The 26,246-nt window shown below is 34.8% G+C and overlaps 1 protein-coding gene across 1 annotated transcript in view; it reads right to left on the reverse strand.

The window, feature by feature from the left end:
• Nucleotides 1–315: 315 nt before the first annotated feature.
• Nucleotides 316–26,246, reverse strand: part of KIF15 (kinesin family member 15) — a 37,233-nt gene continuing 11,302 nt past the window's right edge. The window contains exons 12-35 of the mRNA XM_075493348.1: nt 24,949–25,040; nt 24,014–24,223; nt 22,735–22,912; nt 22,166–22,307; nt 19,641–19,782; nt 19,106–19,303; nt 18,099–18,206; nt 17,220–17,325; nt 16,518–16,683; nt 15,031–15,181; nt 13,924–14,009; nt 13,452–13,527; nt 13,102–13,188; nt 12,018–12,122; nt 10,776–10,898; nt 9,134–9,280; nt 8,061–8,165; nt 7,605–7,769; nt 7,054–7,160; nt 4,328–4,400; nt 3,701–3,738; nt 1,874–2,039; nt 1,326–1,457; nt 316–1,030 (exon numbers count right to left, since the gene is read on the reverse strand). Coding sequence (XP_075349463.1) covers nt 947–1,030; nt 1,326–1,457; nt 1,874–2,039; nt 3,701–3,738; nt 4,328–4,400; nt 7,054–7,160; nt 7,605–7,769; nt 8,061–8,165; nt 9,134–9,280; nt 10,776–10,898; nt 12,018–12,122; nt 13,102–13,188; nt 13,452–13,527; nt 13,924–14,009; nt 15,031–15,181; nt 16,518–16,683; nt 17,220–17,325; nt 18,099–18,206; nt 19,106–19,303; nt 19,641–19,782; nt 22,166–22,307; nt 22,735–22,912; nt 24,014–24,223; nt 24,949–25,040 — 2,987 coding nt within the window. The 3' untranslated portion in view covers nt 316–946. The remainder of the gene's footprint in view (nt 1,031–1,325; nt 1,458–1,873; nt 2,040–3,700; nt 3,739–4,327; nt 4,401–7,053; nt 7,161–7,604; nt 7,770–8,060; nt 8,166–9,133; nt 9,281–10,775; nt 10,899–12,017; nt 12,123–13,101; nt 13,189–13,451; nt 13,528–13,923; nt 14,010–15,030; nt 15,182–16,517; nt 16,684–17,219; nt 17,326–18,098; nt 18,207–19,105; nt 19,304–19,640; nt 19,783–22,165; nt 22,308–22,734; nt 22,913–24,013; nt 24,224–24,948; nt 25,041–26,246) is intronic.

Below are 26,246 nucleotides of genomic sequence, written 5' to 3' on the forward strand. Positions count from 1 at the left end.
TAGTATTGTACAAAGTAGCCAAAACCACAATGATGGTATTACAGCCAGTTAAAAAAAAAAGCTAAATACACAAGTGTTTGATATTGGTATATAAATCAATATTTTGTGTTCCACTAATAAAAGTTGCAGTTATGCAATAGAGCTTAAGTGCAATTAATGAACTTATGCTATACTCCTAAAATCTTCTACATATTTTCAGATCTTGTTTCTTAACATTTCTAACTTTTGTTTGATAAGAAAATGGCTGCAAAATACTTCTATATTAGCATTGTAGGAAATTCTTTTTAAGTCTGCTGTATGTTTATACCAGGGGAAAATGTTTAAAAAGCATTTTAATTTCAAATAGAGAAAGAAAAGAATACAAAGGCAAAAGATATTTATAGTACTGTTTACAAGTCTATTACTAAATTCACATTTGTGCTTCACTGAACAAACTTCAATACGAAAATTATTTTTAAGCAACCCATAAGTATTAATAGTTAATACATTTGACAAATTAATTTTAACCCAGTAGAAACACCCTATGTTTAGCTAAAAAAAAAAAAACCACAAAGAAATTGGGCTTTTTAAAATTCATCTCTGGTGGAAAATGTAGCATTTCAGAAGAGGTAGGAACCTGAATAAAAGCACAAAAGGCAACAAAAATCCAGGTGTGTTCCCAGTGAGAAAGCTTTTCCTTGGCAAGGTACAAAAATTTCAAGGAAGTATCTTCCAGCATCTATACAAAATAGGTTTTTGAAAAATTATAGGAAGGTGTTAATATGTCATTGAAAGCTGCCCACTTAGCTGGAATAAAATTCTTCAGTAAAAGTTATTACCAGCAATAAAATCCAGGAAACTAAAATATTTGATTATTCCAGGACCACAGCAAAAGTCAAGTTCGACAACTGGCTTTTGCTTATTTTGTACACTTTAAAAAATAGGCTCTGCAGTTTTATTTGTGTCATTATAGCTGATCATGATGTCTACATATGTCACATTTTTTTGATTCTTTCAAAAAAGCATTTTCAACTCGTAGTTTTTCAGTCTCCTGTAAAACAGAAAAAACATGGGTGTATTAAGGAAATTACACTCACTTCTTTCATATTTCTAAATAAGTGGTATCTACACTTGAACAAGTGTTTTATACACTATGTACTTGAGCAAATAAAATGGGGTGATTCTTGTCTGGGGCCTGTGAGGAGACAGACCAGCCGTGACCTACACAACTGCATAAAATCAGAGGTATCTATTAAGAAGAGCAGGAATTTTAGTTTTCATTCTCAAACCTTAGCTTTCTCCTAGGTCAGGCCATCACTTAATCTGTATTCTACTCTGCAACTTACCTCAGTAAGTTTAGTGTAATCTTTTTTCAGTTTCACAAGATACTGAATCTTCTGGTTTAGGTTTTGATGACCAAGTAATTTCGCATTCTCCTCAGCAAGAGAGTCAACTTGCTTCCTCAGCAATTCCATTTCCTGTAATTAATAAATACATTGTATACCTCTTAACTGTAGCCCCTCCTTCTCTTTTCAGAAGAAATAGCTTCTTTAAAACTATTAACATACTGAGATTTAAGTTTATTGTAACATATGATGCAAGAGTTGTTTCATTCAGGAAATACCCATTTGTCTTAAGTACTACATTACATCCCTTCCAAAGGGCAAAAGCACCATTTGACTTGTATTACAAATTGCAACAGTGATTTCCGTACCCAGAGTTCCACCAGTGCAGGAAACAGCATTACAAATATAACTAAACTGCAAGACAAAACATTTTCAGAGGCAGTCTTTGATGGCTAATTAATTCAGAATATTGTCCAATTAGCAACAGCTCTACCTCTGCTGAATAAGATTCTACTGCAAAGACAATAAAAAAAATATACATATAGAACCTTTCCAATTCTGTCTCTCTCTTCATATGTTTCCTCCAGTTTTGATCTAATTTCTTCTTTTTCATGAAATGCTTTCAGCTCCAAAGCTCTTGTTCGTTCCATCTCCAGAGTCATTTCAAGACAAGTATTCTCTTTGATTTTGAGGGTATTTTTGGTCTCTTCTAATCTGCCAATACAAAACCATCATATAATATTAAAACCAACATAAATGGCATACAACTGAATTAGTAAGTCATCCTTGGACATGTAGGCAGACTCTTCTAAAAATATCCTTTAAAGACAATTTATTTTCCCCTAGAACTCTGTGCTAACAGAAGGAAAAATTACCTTCTGCTTCACAGCTCTTGAGTTTGATACAATCTCTTAACTAGTCAGTGCTTTGGAGTTGCTCTTCTTTTTGGGAAGTACACTGTTTCCGTAACAAGTCCACTCATGAAAGAAAACAGAAGCTTCACCTACAAGAACGCTAGGACTTCATTTAAGGCATGTAAATTTGCCAGATAAACTCTGCTGCTCTTCAAGTTTCCCCTAAACTGCTTGTTTGTATATGGCTTTTCCCCAATAGCCTTGTTGCCCAGAAACGTCTCTGAACAGCTCAGAGATGGTCTGAGCTTGTTTGGCCTGGTAACAGAAGGACCACCACTTTGGATAGATGTCTTGTCTGCTGAAAATGTTTTAATTCTATCAGGCTTGCAGAATATTAAACCATGCCATCAAATTTAGCAGCCTGTCTACTGATTATATGAACTTTAGTAGTTTTGCATGTCTATTCAACTATCACATAAATTAAAATATTTTTCTCATCAGTTTTCTTTCACTGAAGCCTGGCGTTTAAGATCTACTGTATAAAAACGTATTCATTTGCTGCATTTGTCAAGACATTTTCTTGATGACAAAAGAATCTTTTTCCTCTTTGCACATTGTTTGTTTGTATGAGACATTGTAGCACTGTTACAAAGTGTATTTCAGAGACCAGACAGGTATGAAAAACCAATGCACTGAATAGCAAAATAACCCCTAATCAAGACTAAGGTTTCTGGAAAACTTAGTATAAATTACTTTTGAAATGTCTGTGTTCATAAAAGCTATCTTCATCCTTAAAAGAAGTTACTTACATAGAAAGCATTCCATTAAATGTAAATAACTCAATTAGGAGATTCAGCCACTATAAGTCCCTGAAGCAATACAGATTAGGAAAAAAATAACAGGAGCAACACTTTCAAACTAATTTTCATCTACTAATTCAGTATTTTATTTCTTGACTACTATCCACCCAAGGTGCAAAACACTTGAATTTCGAGAACTACTTGTAGGATAGTGCAAACACAATCTAGGAATCCTCTAACAATAAACAATTTTCATTATTCAAGCTGAAGCACAAAAATTAAAATGAATAGCATAAAAAAGCAAAGAATAAGATTAAGTTTAAATTTTTAAAATATTTACGGTATTAATAAAGAAATGAACAGTATTTCAGTTTAATTTGAAAAGAAATGTGCTTAGAATTGACTACATATAAAAATTCAAAACATAGATAATTTTAAAGAATTCAAAATGTCCTTACAATTTAAGTTTTTCTATGGTTCCACCTATTTCAGAGTATTTTCCTGATGTAATGCTACCCTTTTGGAATATATAGTAATAGGTGCTACTACCACCTACTGATGAGAAAGTGAGAACTCAACGTGTCTTGCAGAACTGTAAACAACATTTCCAAATGACATCTTTTGTAGTTTCAGATCTTGGATTTCTATTGCTTAAATGGACCTTTTTGGTATTAACAAGTTTAATGCAAGTCTCCAGTTCAATGAACAATATTAAACTTACTCTGCTTTGATTTTCAGCATCTCCTCCATTGCTTTATTCTGTAAGAGTTCCAAATATTAGTTACATTCATAATGTTTAATATACATATATACGTATGCAAAATTATTTGCCACTTAACTGATGCGAAGTATCTCATTCCGGATCCCACAAAAATCATCCTACTGCCCAGTAATCACATCTCTAACATTCATTATAAGGTCATCTCTTTGCTATATGCACGAATTTCCAATTTCAAGCCAGCACAGCAATATCTCTGCCCATTCATACACAGCAGAGCTCTGACAGGGGGTTCTTCTGTCTGGGAGATCTGTGGCAACCTCTGCTGCAACATTAACTTCCCTTTGGCAGAGCCTTGACATAGCAAGTGACACAATTTTAACTCTCCAACTTTGTGGAGTTGAGTCAGATTTAGTGATCTGAATCTGTTTTTGCTTATTGTGCAATCTGACACCCAGTTCACTGGTGTTAGACAAGACAGAAACCTTAAGAGACACGTGTCAGGCTCTGTATCTGTTAGAATTCATTAGAAATCAGTGTTTGTTTCACTGCCATGAAATAGAAGAAAACATGTTAATACTTCATAGCAGAGAAACAGCAATTGACTGCTACATGAAAAAGATATTATACCTTGGCCAGTCGTTCTTCAGCAATCTCATCCTCTTTCTCTTTGAGGTACTGAACATCAGGATTTTTCTGATCACTAGGAAATCCAAGAATGAAGAAAGTTTCTCATAAACAGAGCAAACCAGTCGCAAAAACAACATCTTATCCAGATTAAACCAGTAAATGTGTGTAGTTGTCTTGACACATGTTCATACCCAGAACACCGAACATCATGAAACAACTCTGAAAGGGTTTAAACTTTTATATTCCAAGGACATCACATTTTCCTTTGTTAGAGTATAGAGAAACTAATATTTTAATGAAAACAATTAAAAATGTAGTAACTATGCAACTGTATGTCAGCTTTGGGATTGAGGTAAATGTTTTATTAGTTCATGATGTTCATGTGCATATAGACTGCAGAAAGCAACTCCTTCCTATAAGATCTTTGCTCAGTGGTCTTGCCAAGTTAAGAAGGTAAAAGATTTTTGTATTCAGAAGACTTGGAAACTTTTTATTTTGTTAGTTTTTAATAAACACAACATTGGATGGAAGTAAGCAAACACCATAAAAGTAAAATAACCCGCAAACCAACACACCATTGGGACCACTTCATTCTTGTAGTATGCCATAAGGGAAGAAATTAATTGATTAACAGTTATTGTAATTTGATGCAATTATAAAAGATCACTATCTTCAGTAACTTAAAATCTTTGTCAGCTTACCTAGCTAGGGTGATTTATTTTTCGTATCTGGTATAAACAGCCTCAGTCTGAGAGAGTAAGTTTGTGTATGTGTGGGTGGTTTTTTTGTTAATGTTAATTAAATGCCAGCTTAAAACATCTAACAACTTCTAAGAACTAAAATAAAAATAATTTATTTTCCTTGTTAAATTTTGGTACCGCCCACTTCCAAAATCCACCCCAATTCATCCAACTTATAAATGGTTGGACAAAACCGCAACACATTTTGTTTACTTATTCTCAGTGAATATTTATGTGAACTTTAAAAGCTCCAAGTTTAGAATCATTGATTATGCTTGAGCCTTTCAAATTCCAGTACTGGTCAGCCTGTACCAGCTCCAAAGTAGTGAACTGAGCCCGCTCCAGCTTAGCATTACAGAGGTGAAGGCTGACCTTTCCTGTACAGCTTGCTCTTCCCTTCCCTAACAATAAATACCAAAAGAGAACAGGTACTTAGTCTCATTTGGTATTCTCAAACATCCTCCAATGCAGTCCAAGATCCTCACATCTCATTACTTTGTCATGTGTGACACCAATGATCACATCATCTTGCTCTCTAATGTTGGGCCACACAAAAGGTAACTACTACCTGTTGCTGCTATCAGCTGCTCCCATAATGTATGAGGCATATGTCTGTTGTGAATATCCCCACCTGAGATATCTAAACTTGATTTTTCAGGGAGCATGCAATATACTATTAGCCTTCAGTCTATTCAAACCACAACTCCTATCAACTAACAGCAGCTGGGAATTGTTAATGCTTATCCAAATTATATCCCAAGGTCCCAAGTTGGGAATCCAGCAAATAAGGAACATAAAAGTAATGCTTTTCTGTGAAAATTTGGTCCAAGTAACCTACTGCATAAACTGTGTGAAAAACAAAGCCACAGAATCCAGTTTTCCATGGCAAAGTAACCCCTTCTTGTTTTTCTGTGATTCCCATTTCAGTTCACAACACGCTTTCAAATGTCAGTTGCAAACAAAGCAGAAGGCCCTAGAGACATCATCATCATTCAGTATCCCACCTGATCTGTCCCACACCAAGTAGGCATTGTACACAGAATGTTTTCCACAAATGAATCTCTTCATAATTGAAGATTACTGTATAATATATATAATGCAAGGACAAACTGGAGTTGCACAGACACCTGCAATTACAGTATCTTCTAATCGGAATACTTAATTTTGCAAATTTAATAGTGTTCTTTTACATTAAACACTTATCTTACCAAAAAGTAAGTTCTAAAACTGACAACACTGATACTTCATTGAATAGACATAAAAGTTCTGGAATATATTTTTTGATACCTTAAATAGGCAAAAAAAGATTAAACTCCTACCTAGCATTAAATTACTGTTTACTAAATTGCCCCTTAAAATGAATTGTCATTAAATAAATATCATCAGAATTATTTGTTGCCAGTTAAGATTTCTTTTCACAAGATGTAAAACAGCAGGTTATTTAATTCTTTACAAAATTGAAAACAAGGAAAAAACAAAACAAGTAAGCCATGAAACAAAACCTTTTCTGTCCAAAACTAAGCTGTATAGATTAGTTTGAACCAAACCTCAGGATATCTCCAATCTGAGGTATACAGCAGCATACCATCTTATCAGAGGAAGTTCGTTCCTTACCCTCAAAAACACGAGGTGGAGAGCTGGTTCCATTTATGTCTGTGTTAAAACTTGTGTTGAATTCATTTGGACATTTCCTATCTACTGAATCCATAACTGCACAAGTGATATGGCAATATATAATACACAGCAATGGCTATGCATGTTATTATTTTACATTCTATTTCCATTTACTTTATAAAACTTTGCTGTATTTACAAATTTGTGATTTAAAGGCAATAAAGTTCACAAGCCAGTAAACAATTGTCATAGAAAAGGCTGAGTCAATCTCTAATTATACAAACAATATGTAAGGTTGTATTTCAAATAAAAAATTGTTTATCTTAATTGCTTCAAGTTAAGACAGGTTTTTCTTGTTTTATTTTACTTTACCTGTTCTTGCTTAGTCTCTGAGCTTCTACAAGGCTCTGTAAATTCCTGTTGTTCTCCACCAATATCTGCATTTCCAGACGCAAGTTCTCCAACTCATTTAATTGTTCCTAAGCAAGTGAAATTGGAAACATTTTATTTGAAGACCAAGTTGCAATTCCTGTTTTCATTTCCAGTTGAACATGTTTTTGAGTAAAATAGAAGACAAGACTATTTCTCAGAAAACAAGCACAGTTCTCTGGCAAAGATATGCATCACCCTTCCATTTACAGTTTCCTTAGAAACTTGATTTAGAACGTCAGAACAGTTTCATCAGCAAAAATGTTACCATTTGATATTCACGAACAGGAAACAACTCAGTCCTTGGGAAATGAGATATAATGGACATCTCAAGCAAGTTGTCACCATTTGTTAGCAGCCTAGGTAGAGAAGACCAAGAACTGCCTTCCTGCTTTAATGGACAGACTACTAAGAAGAGCTCATTAAAAATCTGAACTCTGTATTCTGTCTTATTTTAGCCTTACAAATTGCCTGTAGAGATTAACTCATAGTACCTTCAGCCTTAGAATTTCATCATTTTTAGCTCTTCGTTCTTCATTAAGTTCATGTACAAGGTGCTCCAGATTTATTGCAGAAGCCCTCCGATCAGCTATTTCTTGCTCATGAGTTTCCAAGAGCTTTGCCAAATTCACATCAAAATTAGGGGGAGTTTTTGGACACTGGCAAGTTAAAAGAAACAAAACCCACAAACTATTAGTAAGGAACTGTTTCCCCTATGTATTGGTTACATGTTTTCATACTTAATTGGAGTAATATATTAATATAAAATTCCTTGCAGACAAATCATCAATAATACATTTAAGTTACAAACAAGCTGAATGGGATTTGACCATTCTCAACATTGTCACTTCTGGTCCCAGCCTGAAGCCATGCTGTAAAGTTTATTAGTCCTTTTCAATGAGTTTTAAACAGTCATTACAATAACAATGTTTCTCTCGCATATGCCATACCTGGGGAAATGTTATTGAAGATGAGTCCACAAAGCAATCTATTTGCTTCATTTTTAGTTCATATTCATTCTTCCTCTTCTCCAGTTCTTCTGTCATTCTGTCCAGCTATTAGAAACCCCAATTATAATTAAATTAGCTCATAATAGACACAAAGTATTAAAGAAAACAGCAGCCAGATCTCTATTTTGAGCAAGGTTAAGTACCCCGCAAGTTATTTGAGTTTACCTTAGACTTCACTTCCATAATTATTTTCTATATTTACCTAATAACTATTAATCTAATTAAAATTAAACTAGTTGCATGTAACAAGCATTTTTTGAAATCATATCTACACTATACTCTGTAGTTAATCTGAATTTTGTTCTTGGTATACGATTTTTTTTGCCTTGCTAACATAATCTACCTTTCAAAGGGCTTGCTAGCACAGAAAAACTATTATGAACTTTGTTGGCAAACATTACTGGTCAAAACACGATTTGATACAAAGATTTTACTGGCATAGATTTAATCAATTTCCTCAAAGAGAATATGCTAACATGACAAAAGGACTCTTCTTTCCAAAGTAACTTACCCTTATTAGAGTTTTTGCCAACACAAATATATTACTTAGCACTATGACAGTTGTGACAACTAGAGCTAAAATTTGGACAAAAGTTTAACATAGCTATTTGGTCTGCAAAAGCTCCAAATCACACTCAGACTGCACGATTTATGGAGCTCAACAATTACCTCCACTACATAATGATATAGTTTGTGGATAAGTGTTAAACAGAAGAAAAAATAATCCCCTAGGTTACACTGCTTACAACCTCAGGTTGCTCTGTTATTATATGTACTGATAATTTTACTCTGCTTTCAGATTAAACATTTTCATGATCTCTAGACACCATTTCCAAAGTATTTAAAAGCTATCTAGCCTTTGTTCAGAAGCTTTTGAACTACTACATTGCTTTTACAGGAAGGAGCATTGCTCTTCACCGAGTAAAATTACAAGTAAAACCTTTTCCAGAAGCTACAATTAACCACAGCTCCCTCCCAAGGAGCTAATTATCAGAAGAATTTCCTTGTTTTACCTGTTCCCTGAGTTCCTGGATTACAGCTTCTTTCTTTTTTACATCTTCCTGCACACACTGAAGCAATGAATCATGTTTCTTAGAGGCCTCTGTCAGTCTTATCAGCTGCTCAGTGGTATGATGCAAGTCTTCACACAGAAGGTCTCTCTATTTTAAGTCATTGGATGAGTATAGAAAGAAATGTTAAGGTTATTACTCTCAAGCAGTTGTTTCAAGATGTTTTGTCATTGTTGCTAAGATGGCTAACAGCTACAAGCATCTCCCTTTTCCCTCCACTTTTTCATCATGAATTGTAGCAAGCATTCATCTATAAATTTCTTATTTTAGCACGTTTTCCATATCCATTGTCTTTGTTGCAGAACAAAAATGAGAACTTTCCTACAGTATAGTTACAGTTAGATACTTGTGGGAGATATTTGGAATCAGCCACTGTTTTATAGTATAATATATACTTAAAAAGAGATACAATTCTTTAAATAAGAAACCAGAAAAGAATGTATAGATTTTAATCCATGCTGAATTAGTGATTACAGCTTTTTTAGTGCACTGCTATTTTGTAGATACTTCTGGATTTATTCTAGGATCTAGTTTCCCACCCTCTCTGATAGGGCATCCTACCTACACAAGGTGTATTACCCTAGAAGGAGAAACAGTACTTAGTATTTTAAATGCCACCTTGGACTTAGTTCTTCATGTCCAGTCAAGAAAGCATGAAGGAAGTCAGTAACTGATGTACAAAGCCAAAGGAGAAACACTATGATTTTGTCAGGAGCCAGTTACACCCAAGGATAACAATGGAATAAGAATTGTTACTTCAGTTTAAAAAAAGAAACCAAACAAACCCCAAAAACCCCAAACCAGAGAGTGATCCATTTGGCAGGCAACTCAGTTTAGGATTCCAGAATGTCAAACTTAGGCATGATTATTCATAAAGATAGTCTGTTTATTAAAAATAGTGGAAATATATTTAAAAATTGTTTTTGAGAAGCAAATACTACTCTGGAAGACTTTATTGGTGCTATATGATTGGACTAAGCATATGTAATATGACAGATGATCTTGTAGAAATTGCTTGTAAGGAGAGGCTGGTGGTTTAGACTGATGACATGTTCACCAAAATAATGGTGAGAGCAGTAACAGGAAAGACAAAGTTAAAAAAGAAAGATACAATTTTAAAAAGCAAAACCGCAGTTAAATCAACCATGCATCCTAGATCTGTTTCCAGCAGGTGGAGCTTTTAGTTAAAATTATGAGTAAAGAAAAGATGTTACTGAATATAGTAGCAGTGGGGGAAGAGATAATATTGAACATAATATATTCTTCAACCTATTTTAATTTCTCAGCTGCATCATCTAATGTTGCCATTAAATTCAGCTGATGACTCCTTAGTGGCCTTAACAAAATTAAACCAGGCTTTTAGCATAGGTTTTTATGAAGTAGCTTATAAAATATTTATGTCAAGTAATGTGATAATTTAACAGAATTTGTCAGGTATCTCATGAAAAATTCCTTTAAGAACAGCTTAACTAGCTTTAGTTTGAACTAAAATGAGGTTAAGTTTTACACAAGTATTTTAAGCAACACCACATCCAACTGGTCTCTCGAACAAATAATCATAATATACCAATGTTAATGTTTTTACCTCAATGTTATCAGCTATTTGTCTTCTCTCCAAGGCTTCCCTCAGTTCTTCAATCTTCTTTTCCTGGTCCTCTATGATTCCCTTGCTTTCTTCTTTTGCAGCCAGAACAAGATTATACTTGCACTACGAAAAGGATTAAATTAAATTTTAGAATATTTTAGGAAAACATGTTATCAAAGAAAGTTGGCAAACATAATACAAATAAATGTGTATCACAGATTTTATGATGACATCTACAAATGGCCTCAAGTTGTGCCAGGGAAGGTTTAGACTGGATATTAGGAAATTTTTCTTCACTGAAAGGGTTATCAAGCATTGGAACAGGCTGCCCAGGGAAGTGGTTGAGTCGCCATCCCTGGAGGTATTTAAAGGACGTTTGGATGAGGTGCTTAGGGACATGGTATAGTGGTAATCTTGGCAGTGTTAGGTTTATGGTTGGACTCGATGATCTTAAAGGTCTTTTCCAACCTATACGATTCTGTGATTCTGTGAAATGTTCAAAACCTCATCAGTGTCAATGACTAAAATCAGAACGATATAATTGCTAAATTGTATAAACTATGTTATTAGAAATGAGTTGTCAGAACAATGGAAAAGATTATTAATTTAATATGTATTAGCCACCACAATACATATTAACCACTACCCCATTATTAAAAAAAAAAAGATAACCATATGTAGAAATCTGTTTCATCAACATTTTGTCTGTAGGACCTTTTGAATTCATAGTTCATACATGGACAGTATCTAAAGCATTCTGTGGGTTGCTCTATCAGTTTGCAAGCCAGACCTATTTTAATAAAGAGGATGCATCATATTTATTCATAGTTATTCAAATATATAGTTTTAGTTCTTTATACTTATGTTTTCAGATGTAGAACATAGTAATATCAGCAACATAAAAATTCACTCCCTCAAAAATGAGTTTACAATTCAGCTTCAATTGTTGAGGTCTTAAATTGCCAGTTTCTGAGAAAATCTAAATGTGACTGTCAGGTGAGTGTAGTTTACAGGATGTGAATAGGTCCCTTTAGAGACACTGCTCTTTATCCACCACGTGGAAAGAGTTCAGTTTTTAAAACAGCCTTAGGCATAAAGTGTTCAGAAGATTTCAACATGTCAAAACAAAGAAGTTTCCTTCTAAAATGCTACAGCAAGTTACACTGAGACCCATGATAAGACATGTCATTGCCTTCCATTTCTGAAAAACTATACCATGTCCTTCAAAATGACAGAACATACATTTATATCCTCGAGCTCTCTTGTCAGCCCATCTATGGACTCAGTTTTATGATTAATTGAAGACCTCAGCTCCTGGATCTGTCTCATCAAGTCAGTTACAACTTCCTGCAACATAAAAAAAAGTTAATCCTGATACATTATATATATATATAAAATATATATATTTTATTACTCTACTTTCTTTGGTGTATAATTTGTCAATCCCAAATTCAAATGGCCATTTGAAAATGAGGCCTCAGTACGCACATGTAAAGGAGTAACAGGAAATTTGCGTTTAAATCATTGGCTTTTGTTCTAAGCACTTACATAAAGAATTAAATAACCTGCTGTGTTCATTAGAAGAGAAGACTAGCCCTCTGATTTAGTCTCAGGCTGTAATGGGTTTCTAATAGGAGAATAGAAGTTCTATAGTTCAAGGTTACATTTGTTTGTAATGGAAAAAGGCACATTCAAGAAACACCACTGCACTGACAATACCAGATTCTTCTGACCTTATATATATGTGTCAAATTTTTTGTTTTAGCATGGAAAAAGCAAGACTTATCAATGCCACCATGTTGGATAGTAAACACATTATGTGATTTCTTATGCCTGTTTTACATACAGCATAAATGCTTGTACTATGAGAACTTTTGCTATTTAAGCTTTCAGAACACTGGAGCAGTCTTTTCATGTAAAAGTGCTTTGATTTTATTAATAAAGATACCCGCAGTCACATTCTTACATCACCTTTCTTACCTTTTCTATTAGCCCATTACGACATGACACTGACTGGATTAATCATCAGGGGAATTATACATCGTTTATGCATTGAATGTTTTGTCCAGTAGACAGCTTTACCTTGATTTTTTTTTGTGTGTAACCTTCAGTTATCTTGTGTTTTCTCTGAATGCATATCAGTTTCCTACTATCCTGAAAACTCCATGCCAGTAAAAGGTAGGATTTATTTTACATAGATACACAGCCAGGATTGCGTAGAATCACAGAATTACTAAGTATCATAGAAAGGCTCTGGGCTTTCAACTCTACTACAGAACATAGTTACCTGCAAAACTGGGTATCAGTAACAGAAATAAGCCCAAACCTTATCCGCATCATTTGTCTTCTTCAAAGAAACAATAAACTCTTCAGCAGCAGCCAGCTCCTGTTCCAATTTCTGCAGTTTTGCTTCCTAGAAGAAATAATAATTGTGAAGGACTTACTTTTGAAGTATGTTTTGTAAAGCACAAAGCCATGAAAAAAAATGGAAGGAACTAAGTTGTTTACCTTACCAGAAAAATTAAGTAGTAACTTAACAAAACAGTCTGAAACTTGAGAACTCTATATTTATTTTGCTGGTAATCTACAGAACAGTCAGTTCACCAATAAAATTGCTATTAATGCACAGGGAAATCCACGAACACACAATTTAGTCATTCGATTCTGCTGTTGTACCTGCTGCTCACACTGTGTCACCATTTCAGAGGATGGTTTCTCCACCTGTGCTTTTTCAAGTACTTTCGAGAGCACCCTGGAGAAGAAAACATATTTCTAGCGAGAAATATAAGAACATAAGAGAGCTTTAACAAGAATCAAGTCTAAGTTTATTCTTATTTGCACTTAATTTTTTTGAAGAGTTCTTTAACTATCACCTTACCAGTGCTATACAAAAGACTAATAGTTTAGTTACTAGCCACACACTGCTATCAGTAGTGGAACTTGATCTTTGACATGAAGAACTATACTTGTAATGAAATTACATTTGTCATGTTAATTGAATACATTAAAATGAAGTGTTCTAAGCTGGATAAAATAAAAAAGCCCATTATGTAATTATCTCCACCCAGCTGGGGAAAAACACCTCTACAAATAGGACAAAACCAATAAAGTCAGATGAAAATAAACCCCACTACTAATTAAAACTTACTTTGAATTGTTTTCTTTGTCTTCTTGTAATTGTAATGTTAGTTTTTCATTATGTTCTTTTTCTGTTTTCAGGAGTTTCAAAAGGTTCTAGAATATCAAATTTTGTTATAACAAGTTACAATATAAGGTCTTTAGAATAATTTAAACCAAAATAAAAATCTAAACAATCTCCTAAGATGACTGAAAAAATCCCCACAAAACCTTAGATGGAAACAGAAAGATCTTTGACTTTGTTCTGGACAAGTTCAAAAGTAAACTCTTATTTATATTAAGCAATCAGCTCTTTTCACCTGCCATTGATAATGATTTCATTCATATAGCTATAATGTTCCTCAGTATCCAAGGCTTTAAAGGGAGAAATTAGAATTTTCAACTGTAGATTAATTTGGGGGGATTTTTCAAATTCTAACCAGCAGCTCAAGATATTAGACTATAAGGAATTTAAAATAGTAATTTTCAATCTGTCAGTATTCCTTTAAACACTAAAAAGGAAAACTTACAGCAAACTTGCTGAGCAGGCACAGCGTACACTGCAGAAAAGCAGGCAAAAACATTTGCAAAAGCCCTTGAGCAACCTTACTGCTGTTTTGCAGTCACTGCAGTCTGACAGACTTTCAAGGACAGCATCAACTAAATTGCAGGACAGTGATCCACCACAAAAAGGCACAGATAATTTCAACAAGATCACGTCCACTATGAAAATTTTTAAGAAACTGCTTTGTAAAGATAGAATAAGTAAGCGAGTCTTAGCTAGCACTGAGATGAAAGGTCACCAGCATTTTGATGTCAGGATTCTTATTGTCAGGATTCAAAGCAGTTTCTTATTCCTTTGCTAATTAACCCATCTCCCTCAACATTTCCAGAGCAATTTATTCAGCTGAAAAACCTACTACTTCATTATGCTATTGGATATTTCTTGTAGCCTGAGATTGCAAAAATCTTGCACTAAATTTTAAAAAAGATTCTGGTTATGTCTTCCAAATGAGATCACCAGGAAACCTATTATTACTGTGGAATCTATTATCAATGATGCAGTAACAGGAATTAAACAGTCTGGCTACATGAGTAACTGTATAATAAAGTCCTTTAAAAGCCTTGACTGTCTTACACAAAGCTCAGTCTTCATTGCTTCTGCTTCTTGTTTTCTGTCCTCAAGTTGTTGCTTCAGTTGATCTGTCTCAAACTTCGCTACTTCCTGCAAATTGTCATAGTCATCCTGCAGGCTTGCTTTTTCTTCAAGAATCTTTTCGTGTTCTAGCCTTTATAAAAAAAAAAAACCCACCCACAATATTAAGGTAAGGGTTTGTTTCATTATAAAAATACTCCAATCAATTGTATTTTATAATCTTCAGATAATATATAGAGTACAGTTATTTTAGAAAGAAGTGACTGACATAAATGGTAACTTTTTTAAATTCAGGAACCCCATATTTATGAAGGACATGGGAAATTTAAGTGGCATTGACAGAGAAGGCAGAGTAGTCTTTCTGATCCCTAGAAATAATTTACTTCTTACAAAATGCTATAGAAATTTCAGTCACTGTGTCTTGATAATGGCATCCCCCCTTTTTTTTTTTCTTTTTAGCCAGTTGTTGGACAAAAGACTGCTAGAGTGATCCTGAGTACTTACATCTGCTTAGTTGATATCTGGGTTATTTATCCCATACAAAATCTTTATATATTCTGGGCAAGTCTGGGTTATTTCCCTCTAAATTGTTGCCCTGAAAACTTCTTTCATTTGACCTTTCACAAAAGTGAAAAGCAAAGAGGGGTAGAAGAGCTGCTAGACAAGTGTTATGAATCATGTTATTAATGGAGAGTCTATAGAAAGAATACCCTCCAAAAGTCAGTACTTCTGCTAACATAGAAGGCATCAATGAAACCACAACATTTAATTTCATTTCCAGGTTCCCAGTGTCACAATGCATCACTCGAAAAACGGACTTCAGCAAAGATATGACCTGCTATAATGCAAAAAGGTAGTTAAGCTTTCCAGGGAAAAAAAAAAAAAAGAAAACAAAACACCAGAAAACAACAAAACCAAACACAGCTAAGTCACACTAATGATTAAAAATCTCACTGATTTTCATCTCCCAATAATAATGTCAATTATTGCATACAACATAGTGAGCTTTTCAGGCTTCAATAGTCAAGCTTCAGTTTATTTTTACGGTTTCTTTCTGCTTGTATTTTTAGACCAGCATCATTATGTTGCCTGCTTCATGTGACCAGACTGAGAAGTAACAGTTAATTTTTAAGACTAAATTGGAAAAAAACCCCAAACTGTGCCTCTTCAGCTACTTAACTTTTGGAGATCCATAAGCTTATAGGTATATTCTACTTAATTTTGGTTTGCTATAGCATTTTCCCATTAAGGAAGCCTCATTTTATTTTCTTTCTGCTAATTTCACCTCATGGCTTTGAAATAGGCATGAAAAGAATGGAGGGGAAAAAAAAACAAGCAAAGGACATAAACACAAAACAACAACTTTAAATAAGAGATGTAAAGTGCAAGTTCACATGCAGAAAGAACAACTAAATCACTGGATGCATCCAGAAGGGAGGTTAAGGCATTTTACCAAACTGCCAACATACCTGACGCTGTCCAGCTGGAACTGTACATCCATATGTCTACCAGAAAGCTGACTCATTTCTTTCTCTTGCTTTTCCCTAAAGGCACTATATTCCAATTTTACAGCAGACAGCTCCTTGTCTGCAGACTGCAGGACAATGCGCAAGTCATAGACTTCACTTTTTAATACTGTCAAAAACCAAACAAATATTCTACATGTTATTTGGAAAACTGTGCTAGATACAGGACATGTAACACTACAGAATGTCCTGGGAAAGTCTCACAAAAGTTTACATATTTTCAGTGGAATTAACCTTGAAGGTCACACACAAAAAGGATTTGTAAATGGAAAAGGAAACTAAAGAGTACAGGCAGAATCAAAAACATTCCAGACGATATCACTGCATTTCCATAGACCAATAGAGAATTTTCCCTTTATTTTTAGTTAATATTTTATTTATAAAATACTGTATCCTGTACTCCATTCACATTCAGAGTGAACAGAGAACAAGTTTCAATATTGTATACTGTGCAAGACTGGGCAGAGAAAAGCTATTCTGCATGTATTAGAGATTTTTTTCTTTAAAAAAAGATTAAAAAAAAATCAAACCAGTATGACTTTAACATCTTAAACCCAAATAGTTACTTAGCACGTGCTATTGTTGATTCAAAACATTAAGACACCTCAAAACTTCATATGGAATTTCAGTGTTACACAGACTTACTATCAGTCTTGCTTTGACTGTCTTGAAATTGCTTTTCAAGCGATTTTATCTGTTCAAGGAGCTCCTGGCGTTCTTTACTCCAGTCATTCCTTTCAGATGAAAGAAGCTTGAGAAGAGAAGTAAAATTTTTAAATGGGAGGAAATGTAGGAGTGTCTAAGTCACAGAGCTGTAACAATAATAATGTATTAGAGCGTTTCATCAGCTGATTATAAATACAAGATGCATTTTTCTTTAAATTTGATGTTTGGTGAATCTGAAATCCATAGAAGTCCAAGAAAAAAAAATATTTCATTATAACTGAAGGTGTTACCTTATCTAAAAAGTTTATTTAAAAGCAACCTACAGCTTAGGAGCCAAGATCTACTTTGGAACAGAACTATCAGAAATGAGTCTGATCTCAGAAGAAAACAGGCCTTATTTGCTTTTCTATGTTAAATCAAGCCTAGCGATTAAGGAAGACTTGTAAATATTTTATAGAGTAAGGTCATTTCAGTTCAGTTCCAACTGAGGCAAGTAGTACTTTCAGCATTCCAAAGTTTAAAATATCCTTGTGGCTACTGCTGTTTTCCAGAAATCATGAAGTTGGCCAAAAACAAGCACAGATATCTTGAGTGTCTATTTGCTTATTATTTAAGATCAAGCAGGCTCAGAATCACAACATCTAAAACAAAAAAACCCCAACCCTGCAGTGTTATGTTAAATGAAGTCCTTGTCTTCCTGCACAGCCCTGAGCTATGATGCTATGTAAATTTTTCAAAAGTCAAAATGCAAGTAACACTGCAGACCTCACTAGACAACACAGTAGTATGAGTGTGGTAAATATCACCTTGTCATATATACACACTCACATATAGCCCTGTATTATACTGTTCTCTTACCTCCTGTATTTGTGCAGAATGATGCTCCAGTTTATTAATATGCTGCTGGAGTTTTATATTCTTGCTTTCCTCTTCATCCAGCTTTGTCTGCATTGTGCTCAGTTGCTCCTGTGACACAAGACACTCAAAATTAGAACACCCATCTTCCAGTTATTCTCACATGCCATATGGCAGTCTGTGCATATTAAATATAAAAATGTCAACTACTTTCTTTTTTTTATGACCCGAACCAACAGAAAACAGAACATTCAAAAATAAGCTGGTACCTTAAGTAGCTGATTTCTCCTATTGCTAACTAAACTGCCAGAACACAAGAAAATCCGTCAGGGAATACAAGGACTGAATCCAATAAACACGTCGTTTTCAGACACATGTTTATCTTGGAGAAATAAGGCTTTAAAAAGAAGTTATTCAAAATATACGCTAGCCAAATTCCTTACAGAATCTCTGCACTATGGTAAGCATCAAAGAGGGGGTTTGGCTGTTGTGCCAGGGTTTTACAGGCGCTGAAGTTAGCTCCCCCTTCTAAAGAATAGTTCAGATAACTTTGTAGCACTCTGTGTGACAAAAAACCTTCCCTGCCCTTTAGGAAAGCTACAAGACAATTAAGGTATAATGGTGGACAAGCAATATTTGGCAGGTTTCTTCAAATAATGCAGTATTATATATTAAGCTTGGGTATTGTTCCAAATGTAGCTGTCACCAGAGACTTATAAAGAAGTTTCCTCAGAAACAAGTGATCAGGTTAAAATAGTAAAAGTTTAAATGCCCTGTATATCTTAAACTACTTAAGATATTCAACTCTCAAATCCCTTCAAGTATTTTAATTGTAAATCCTCTTAAGTACAATGTATAGTTAACTGTTTAGTGAAGCCATAAGTATTCATCAAGAGCTTCAGTTTCCCATGCAAATTAAATATATTTGGTGGGAGGGGAAGTATTTCATGCCAAAACCTGCTTTATAATAAAGTTACACATGGACTTCAGCTTTTACTCAGAACATTCACCTGTGCCACTTTGAGCTCCTCAGCAATGGCCTCATATGCTTGTTCATTCATCTCTGGGGGAATTGGCTCTTTCAAAATGTCATCCATCATCTCTTCGGAACACTGAAAATCTTCAGAATGATAATCTAAGATTTCTGGGCTTATTCGCGGCACTAGGCGAGATCTTAGCTGGTAAGCTTTTGTTGGAGTGGTTATGTTCTGTTATAAAGATTACAAAGCAGTCTTTATTTTAGCTGTAAAATGGAATTAAGACTTTGTCTGGTATTGTATTCTGCTTATAGAACTATGAAATAATGAAATAAAATGCTCAGAGTGGTTAGTTCTAAACCACTACACTTTTTCAGATTTGTCATCTGATTACAGTAGCAGTCATTCAGTAAGTATTTCGGAACAAAAAAGCAGCATATCCGCTTTATCACATATGGATTACATGCCAGAACACTAGTTAGGTTAAGGGACCATACAAATGGAAGTCTATGTTCTCACACAACTCAGGAGTAAGTATGTGTGGTTTTAAATAAACTTATTCTCACACCTGAAGAGTTTCTCTATGTAGCTTATGTAACTGAGAGACTTCTCGACGCTTGTGTGCTTTGGTTGCCTCCAGAATGTTTTCAAGACGTTGGTTTGCTTTCCGAAGGGACTGAAGCTCTGATTCCAGTTCCATATGCTTTTTCCTGTTTAGGAAGTATTTTACTCTGTCAAAACCACTCCATCAGTATGCCCTCCCATCCGTAAGACTAAGCTGCAGTATTGCCAATGAGCAAACTGAAGCTGAACTCTTGCCCAAACATTGAAATACATTATTTTGAGAAGAAAGCCACCACTGCTGTATTAAAAAAAAAAAATAAATTAAAAAGCTAAGAAGCTTATTTGTGCTTGCATAATGAAGCAAGCAGATGGATAGCTAAACGTGTCAGAAAAAATCCATTACACGGTAAGAAATAAGCTGAGCACTCTGCAATTCCTTTTACGAGAAAGTTATATCACCCATACCAATATGGATTTAAGCTTTAAAAATGTTATCCAGTTATATGAGAAGTCTGAACTGGTGCTTACCAGGATTAAAGAAAATCCTTTAAAGATTTTTTTTTTTTTTTTTTTGGAAGTGCTGCTGTGTTAAGATTATTTTGCCCTCTAAGAGTACTTTAACTGAAATCCAACAGTTGAGCAGAAATTTAGGAATAATTTTCATTAGGTATTTTGCAGAGCTACATGCTGTTACTGTGATAGTTGGCCTTATTGACATAATTGTAGGGTCAAAGTCTACAGACAAAAGGAAACATACTATTTCATCTTTTGGCAGTTTAATGCTATCACTTTCCATCATGTTTTTAGCATCTGCAACAAAACTTACAGAACAGAATAGAACTTTAGTTCTAACTGCTATGGGACAACAGAAAAATTAGCATACATTGATTTTGTGAAATTGTTAAAATTTTACTCTACTTATTCAGTTACAGCATATAGTTACACTTGCATGTAAAATTAAGCATCCAGTTACTCTGAAACTGGAAACAAGTTCAAAATTTAGTGAAATCCAGAGCTGAATCCAGAGGCTCAAAAGTACACTTCTGTTTGACTGCACTCCACTAAGAAAATGTCAGTAATTGGTAATAAAAATGCATACATACTATCAAGAGAGCAAGACATGCACAAAACATGGAATACATAAAATAGGAATACATTGAATGGGCAGGAAAATAAAGTAATTAATATATGAAGATATAAATAAACCATTGTAACTAACGATACAGGACAACAGATGGATTGCTGAATTAACTCAGTAGATCATAATGTTACGATTTATAAAGTTCACAGGATTTGCGACACAGAAATCTAAGAATAAAAATACAGATTTGTGCAATTGCCTGAATGAGGAAAAAGGACATTACAAAGCTACCTTGCAAAAAAAAAAAAAGTGGGGAGGCAAAAACGGAAATCTGTTGTGCCCAATGCTTCTAGAATTACACTCTAGATCCACTGAAATCAATAACAAGCAACAGTGTTAGGTACAAGCTAAAAATAAATATAATAATAAAAGTCAGGTCCCTTTTGCCTTCCAGGTTTACATTATGTTTGTCGGAATGCAATTATTTTTCTTCAGTAACAGGTATCTCCAGTAACAGGACCTGAATTTTTCAGAAATGTGGCTGATCAAGTTAAGCCATGTATTATTCACTTGCATTTGAATACACCCACACACACATATATACACACACACTGAAAGTATTACTCAGGCCTTTCTCATTATCTTGTGCTGCCCTCAAGGAGAACAATGACAGTAAATTCTTTACTACATTACTAAGGACAAAGTAGACCCTTATCTCATGTTTAGATGGCAAAGCAAACCGGACACGAATGAACTATTGACACCACATCTTTGCTCTAATTTGAATTAAATCTCTGTTCGAGTAACAACTCTCAAGATACTGGTACTATTGCCACCTTAAAAATCTTTGAAGTGGAGACAAAAAATTAACCAACAGTTCAGCCAAAATTTTCTGGGTGCTTGGATTCTACATTTATGGTGACTCAAACTTGCAATCTTAAAGAGGTTACATTAAAAATTACTGTTGCACTAAACCAAACAAAACCCCAAAATACGCCCCCCACCCCATCAACTCTTAGTTCCTGTCACTGCTTCCATCTGTAATATTTCAGTTACTGAAAAATACTTGCTCAGCATGGAAACTAAGCCAAATTCTCCCTGTCCCGTTAAGCAGGTGACTATCAGAATTCCAGGGTATGTGCATCTCCTCCATGTTGTGAAGCGTTGTTTTGCATCTTAGCATAAAGAAGAACTTTTGGAAAGACAAAGAAATCTGCAACAGTGCAGACATGCCTTGAGATTGCATCATGGTTGTTTCCTAGTCTGGGATTAACTGAGTTCAACAGGAACATATTTTGTGTGCATGCTGTTTTTCTTAACCTGGCCCTCTCTTACATGTAAAGAACATGCTTAGACTGTATATTCAGGATCTGAGACTAACTTTTAAAAATCAATATAAGTAATTAAAGACATTTAATTAAAGACATTTCTATACTGTTTTGTCTCACTTGGTTAGCTCTTTAAATTCTTCATATTCTTGTTTTGAACTTGCCAGTTCACTCTGAGTCTGTAGCAGGCGTGCTTTCAGCCTTTCAACAGATGCCAGTGAGTTGCCTTCCACTGATATGGTGGTGGAATATAAATGATGACCTAAAGAACAAACATATACCCTTTGAAATCACAGAGTAGCTCAAATACCTTAAGTTTTACTAAAATGAAAGCATCTGTAGGCTTTTGAGCAGCACAGCAGCAACTGAGATTGAAGAAAATGGGTATTAGTAACAGTCCACATGAAAACTAGTAGAATAATTAATATTACTGCAGTCTTCATGACAACTAAGGACAAAATGAGATTATGGATGGTGTTCACAAGATGCACAAGAATCCAAATTCCCTGTTGTTGTATTTGCTTCAAGGCCAATGTGAATAAAATGAAGTAAACCTGTTTTATCAGTCTTCAGGTATCACTTCGAAGAGGGCAAAAATACATCAAGACAGATAACATTTTCAACACTACGCTGCACACAACAGAAATACAGTAAGCTTATTTAGCTGAAAAACATTAGCATATTTTTACCTGCAGTATTTTTCTCTGTAGCTGAAGCTTCCAAAAAAGCTTTTTCTAGTTCTGCAATGGTCTGAGCATCAATTTCTTGGGCCTTTTTAACTGACTGTAAAGAGCGAAGTCTTTTATTCTCCTCTCTGAGGTTATGGTTCTCCATGGCATACTTTGCAATTCGCGGGTGTTGTTCCATCTGTGATAAGCAGAATTTTATTCAACAGTTTTTATTTTCCAGACAATGCTATACGTATCTAGCTGTTGCTCTACTATCTTTAATAAGCATTAAATTGTAGTAGAAGAGGAAAAAAAGGTATTCCCTACAGTGGTTAAAACTGCCACAATTTTTTTTTTGTTAGTTTTCTTACTCCCTTGGAATCTGCTCTCAAAGACAGTGGGTTTACATTTTATGTATTTATTCTTTTACTGATAATAAAGCAGTAGAAGCTTTTCTTGTTGCTCTTGACACCTCTTTTCAGTTTCAACTTTGAGCTTTGGCTTTCTTAACACTGTCCCCGCATGCCATAGTGATGTTTCTATAGTCCTTTAATGACTGTCCTGACTTCTGTACTCCCCCCCTCTTCACTTTGGAGCTCAGTTACGAGCTACAGATTCAAGCTGGTCCTCTAATACTACTAATCTACTCCTTTCCTACTTGTGCCTGGAGGAAATTGTTTTTAAAGATCTGCCTTCTCTCTTGAGCTTCTTTGTTCTTCAAAACTGCCTCACAAATTATACCACACCTACCAAATACCTGAATAACCCAAAGCCTCCTCTCCTGAAGCCTTAGGTATGTACATTGCTACTTGCCTTCCTCAAACAGCTCCAGGACAGCATCACCCCTGATTGGCCCATCTAACATCTGTGTTATTACCCTTCAGAAACGTGCTGTATTACTTGCATCCTGCTGTCTTTCCCTTTCAACAGATGTCATGGTGGTTATAAAGTCTCCCATAAGAATGAGGATTTGTGATTTGGAGACTTCTTTGAGTTGCTTAAAGAAGACTTAGTCCTCTACCTAAGCCAGGTCAGGTGGCCTGTAGCAAGCTCCCACCATGACATCACCCTTACTAGCCTCTCCTCTTATGCAAACTCACAAGCTCTAAACCCACCCATTGCCCCTTCCACAGGGAAACTCCATGTATGTGAGATGTGTCTATAAAGGAACCCACCACACATCCTCTTTTCTCCTGCCTGCCTTTCCTAAAAAGCCTGTATCCACCCATCACAGAACTCCATCACATGAGCTATTCTCACAAAAGAAAACTGTTCTAGAAAGGAAAGACCAAAGCCTTACCTGTTCTCTGAGTGTCTGCAATTCCTCCCTCAATTCACTGAGGAGATCATCTTGCTCTTTTGGCAATAAACTTCCACCAGCCTCTTTATGTAATCTCTCCAAGCGAACAATATGGTCTTCACGGAATTTAACTATCATTTTATTGGACTGAATAAATTTCTCCTTCTTGGCACACAGATCTTCTAGTTGAGCAATTTTTTCTAATAAATTCTTGGAAAGTACATATACAGATTGGTGGAAAAGTGACAGTTACACTAGATGAATTTTTAAGGTGCACATATCACATACACACAAGTCATGCAAAACTCAGTTAACAATTTTGTGAATACACAGACTATCATTCATTTGGAGCAGATCTGTAGAGAGCAACAGCTCATACCAAGAAGCCAGATTATACACTATATTGCAAAAACTTTACTTGGAAGCTCCAATAGGATCCTGTAGACTAGGTATTCAGTTAAGCACACCAGATGCACCCCTAGAGTGCTTGTTTCAGTTAATAATCTTACAAAAAAATCAGTTTTGGATGATTCAGCGCTGCGCCATGACATGAACCAAAGCAAAATAAAATGGGGATTACTGGGAGGTTTGCTTCAAAAAACACAATGTTGATCCAAACACTCAAAGATGCACTTAAAATTAAGTAAAACAGAAGTTTGTTGTTCTGTTCAAATTTTTTATTAGAAAATCCAAATAAACAACCCACCCCTAAAACTAAACATACTATGAAAGCTATCCTATGGCTTGTCTGAATTGGAAAGATTTTATCTTAAATGTCATTTGGCTAGTTCCCTTATTACCAAACCTTATCATCTTTGGACAGAGTATTTTTATTTGAAAACAAAGAAAAATCATTAAGAGAATCAGTTTCAATATGCTCACTGGTCTCTCAGACAGTACACAGAATGCACTTAGAAATATTAGTGCTTTCTTACCTTCTTCTCACCTTCTGATTTCTCCCAGAACAACATTGCTTCAAGAAAGTTGTTCATGTAATTTATGTTGTTCTTCCCTTTTTCAACAGCACCTGTAGCGTAAGTCAAAGAAACAAATGTCATACTTACTAAAATACCAGTTAACCAGGTTTTCCCACATCCATAATGTGACAGTAGTGTAAAGAAAATCTAAATAAATTCTTCGAACAATATAGTTCCTCTAAGATCATGTGCCATACCCAGAGCACACAAGTTTAGACTGTAATTCTTAAGTCACCTGCAAGTGCTGGTAAAGCACAGAGTCAACATATATAATTGTATAATTAACAAAGTCATTCAAGCATTCAACAGCTTTACAATGAACTTTTATTAGAATAAAAGAATCACTTTGTTCAGCTGAGTATATCTATAAAATGCAAAACCCCTCTGAAATTAATTTGATAACACTAAGCTCTTATTGGCATTATTATTGCAGTTTATACGTATTAAAAGTGAACTAACTGGTTTATGAGAAAGAAATTCAGGAAAATAAGCGTGAATTAAGTGGACAATTAGTGATTTAATCTGGAAGGAAAGTGTCCACACAAGGAATTAAAAGGGCTTAACTAATCCACTTCAGAAATTAATTTAAAATAGCTTTCCTGAATATCCTCATGCAGGCAAGACTACTTATTTATAGAATACTAATCACCATAGTATCTAGGTGCATAACAACTACCCTATTGTAATTTAATATATTAAAAAATGTCATCATGTTTTTAAAGTAGTTAGTAAGCAGATTTCTTATTTGTGTGATCAAATATTACAAACATGATTTAACTGCATAGACTAAACACAGCTCTAATACATTAGGTTCTGCATAAAACCTCTCTTCAGTGTTTAGGCATCATCACTTGCTCAGAACTCTATCACAAGTCTAACAACATTTTTGAGCCCTCTGTCAATATTTGTGTATTCACGGGCAGTGATTCAATGTCCCACATAATCACTGACTTGTTTTTACTGGTTAAATGTGTATGTTCACAGAGAAGTAATTTTTCTTTAGGAAAACTCAACCACAGATGCTTTATATTAGACAAGTCTTTCTAACTTCCGTAGTTACTTCTATTGTTGTATCTTTATTTCTTGGCAAGGTCAGGAAAGAGTTGACTCAGGATACAGTAAGAGTTACAAGATCAAGTTTACTACCTTGTAATCAAACATTATAAGGTAGCATATTTCAGTGAGAAGTATACATAGTAGAAAGCTATCTGCAATATAGATCCCAGCATAGATTGTTCTAGTGAAAAGCTAATGGA

The sequence above is a fragment of the Mycteria americana genome, chromosome 2 (genome assembly GCF_035582795.1).
Source record: "Mycteria americana isolate JAX WOST 10 ecotype Jacksonville Zoo and Gardens chromosome 2, USCA_MyAme_1.0, whole genome shotgun sequence".
In the NCBI taxonomy this organism is placed as follows: domain Eukaryota; kingdom Metazoa; phylum Chordata; class Aves; order Ciconiiformes; family Ciconiidae; genus Mycteria; species Mycteria americana.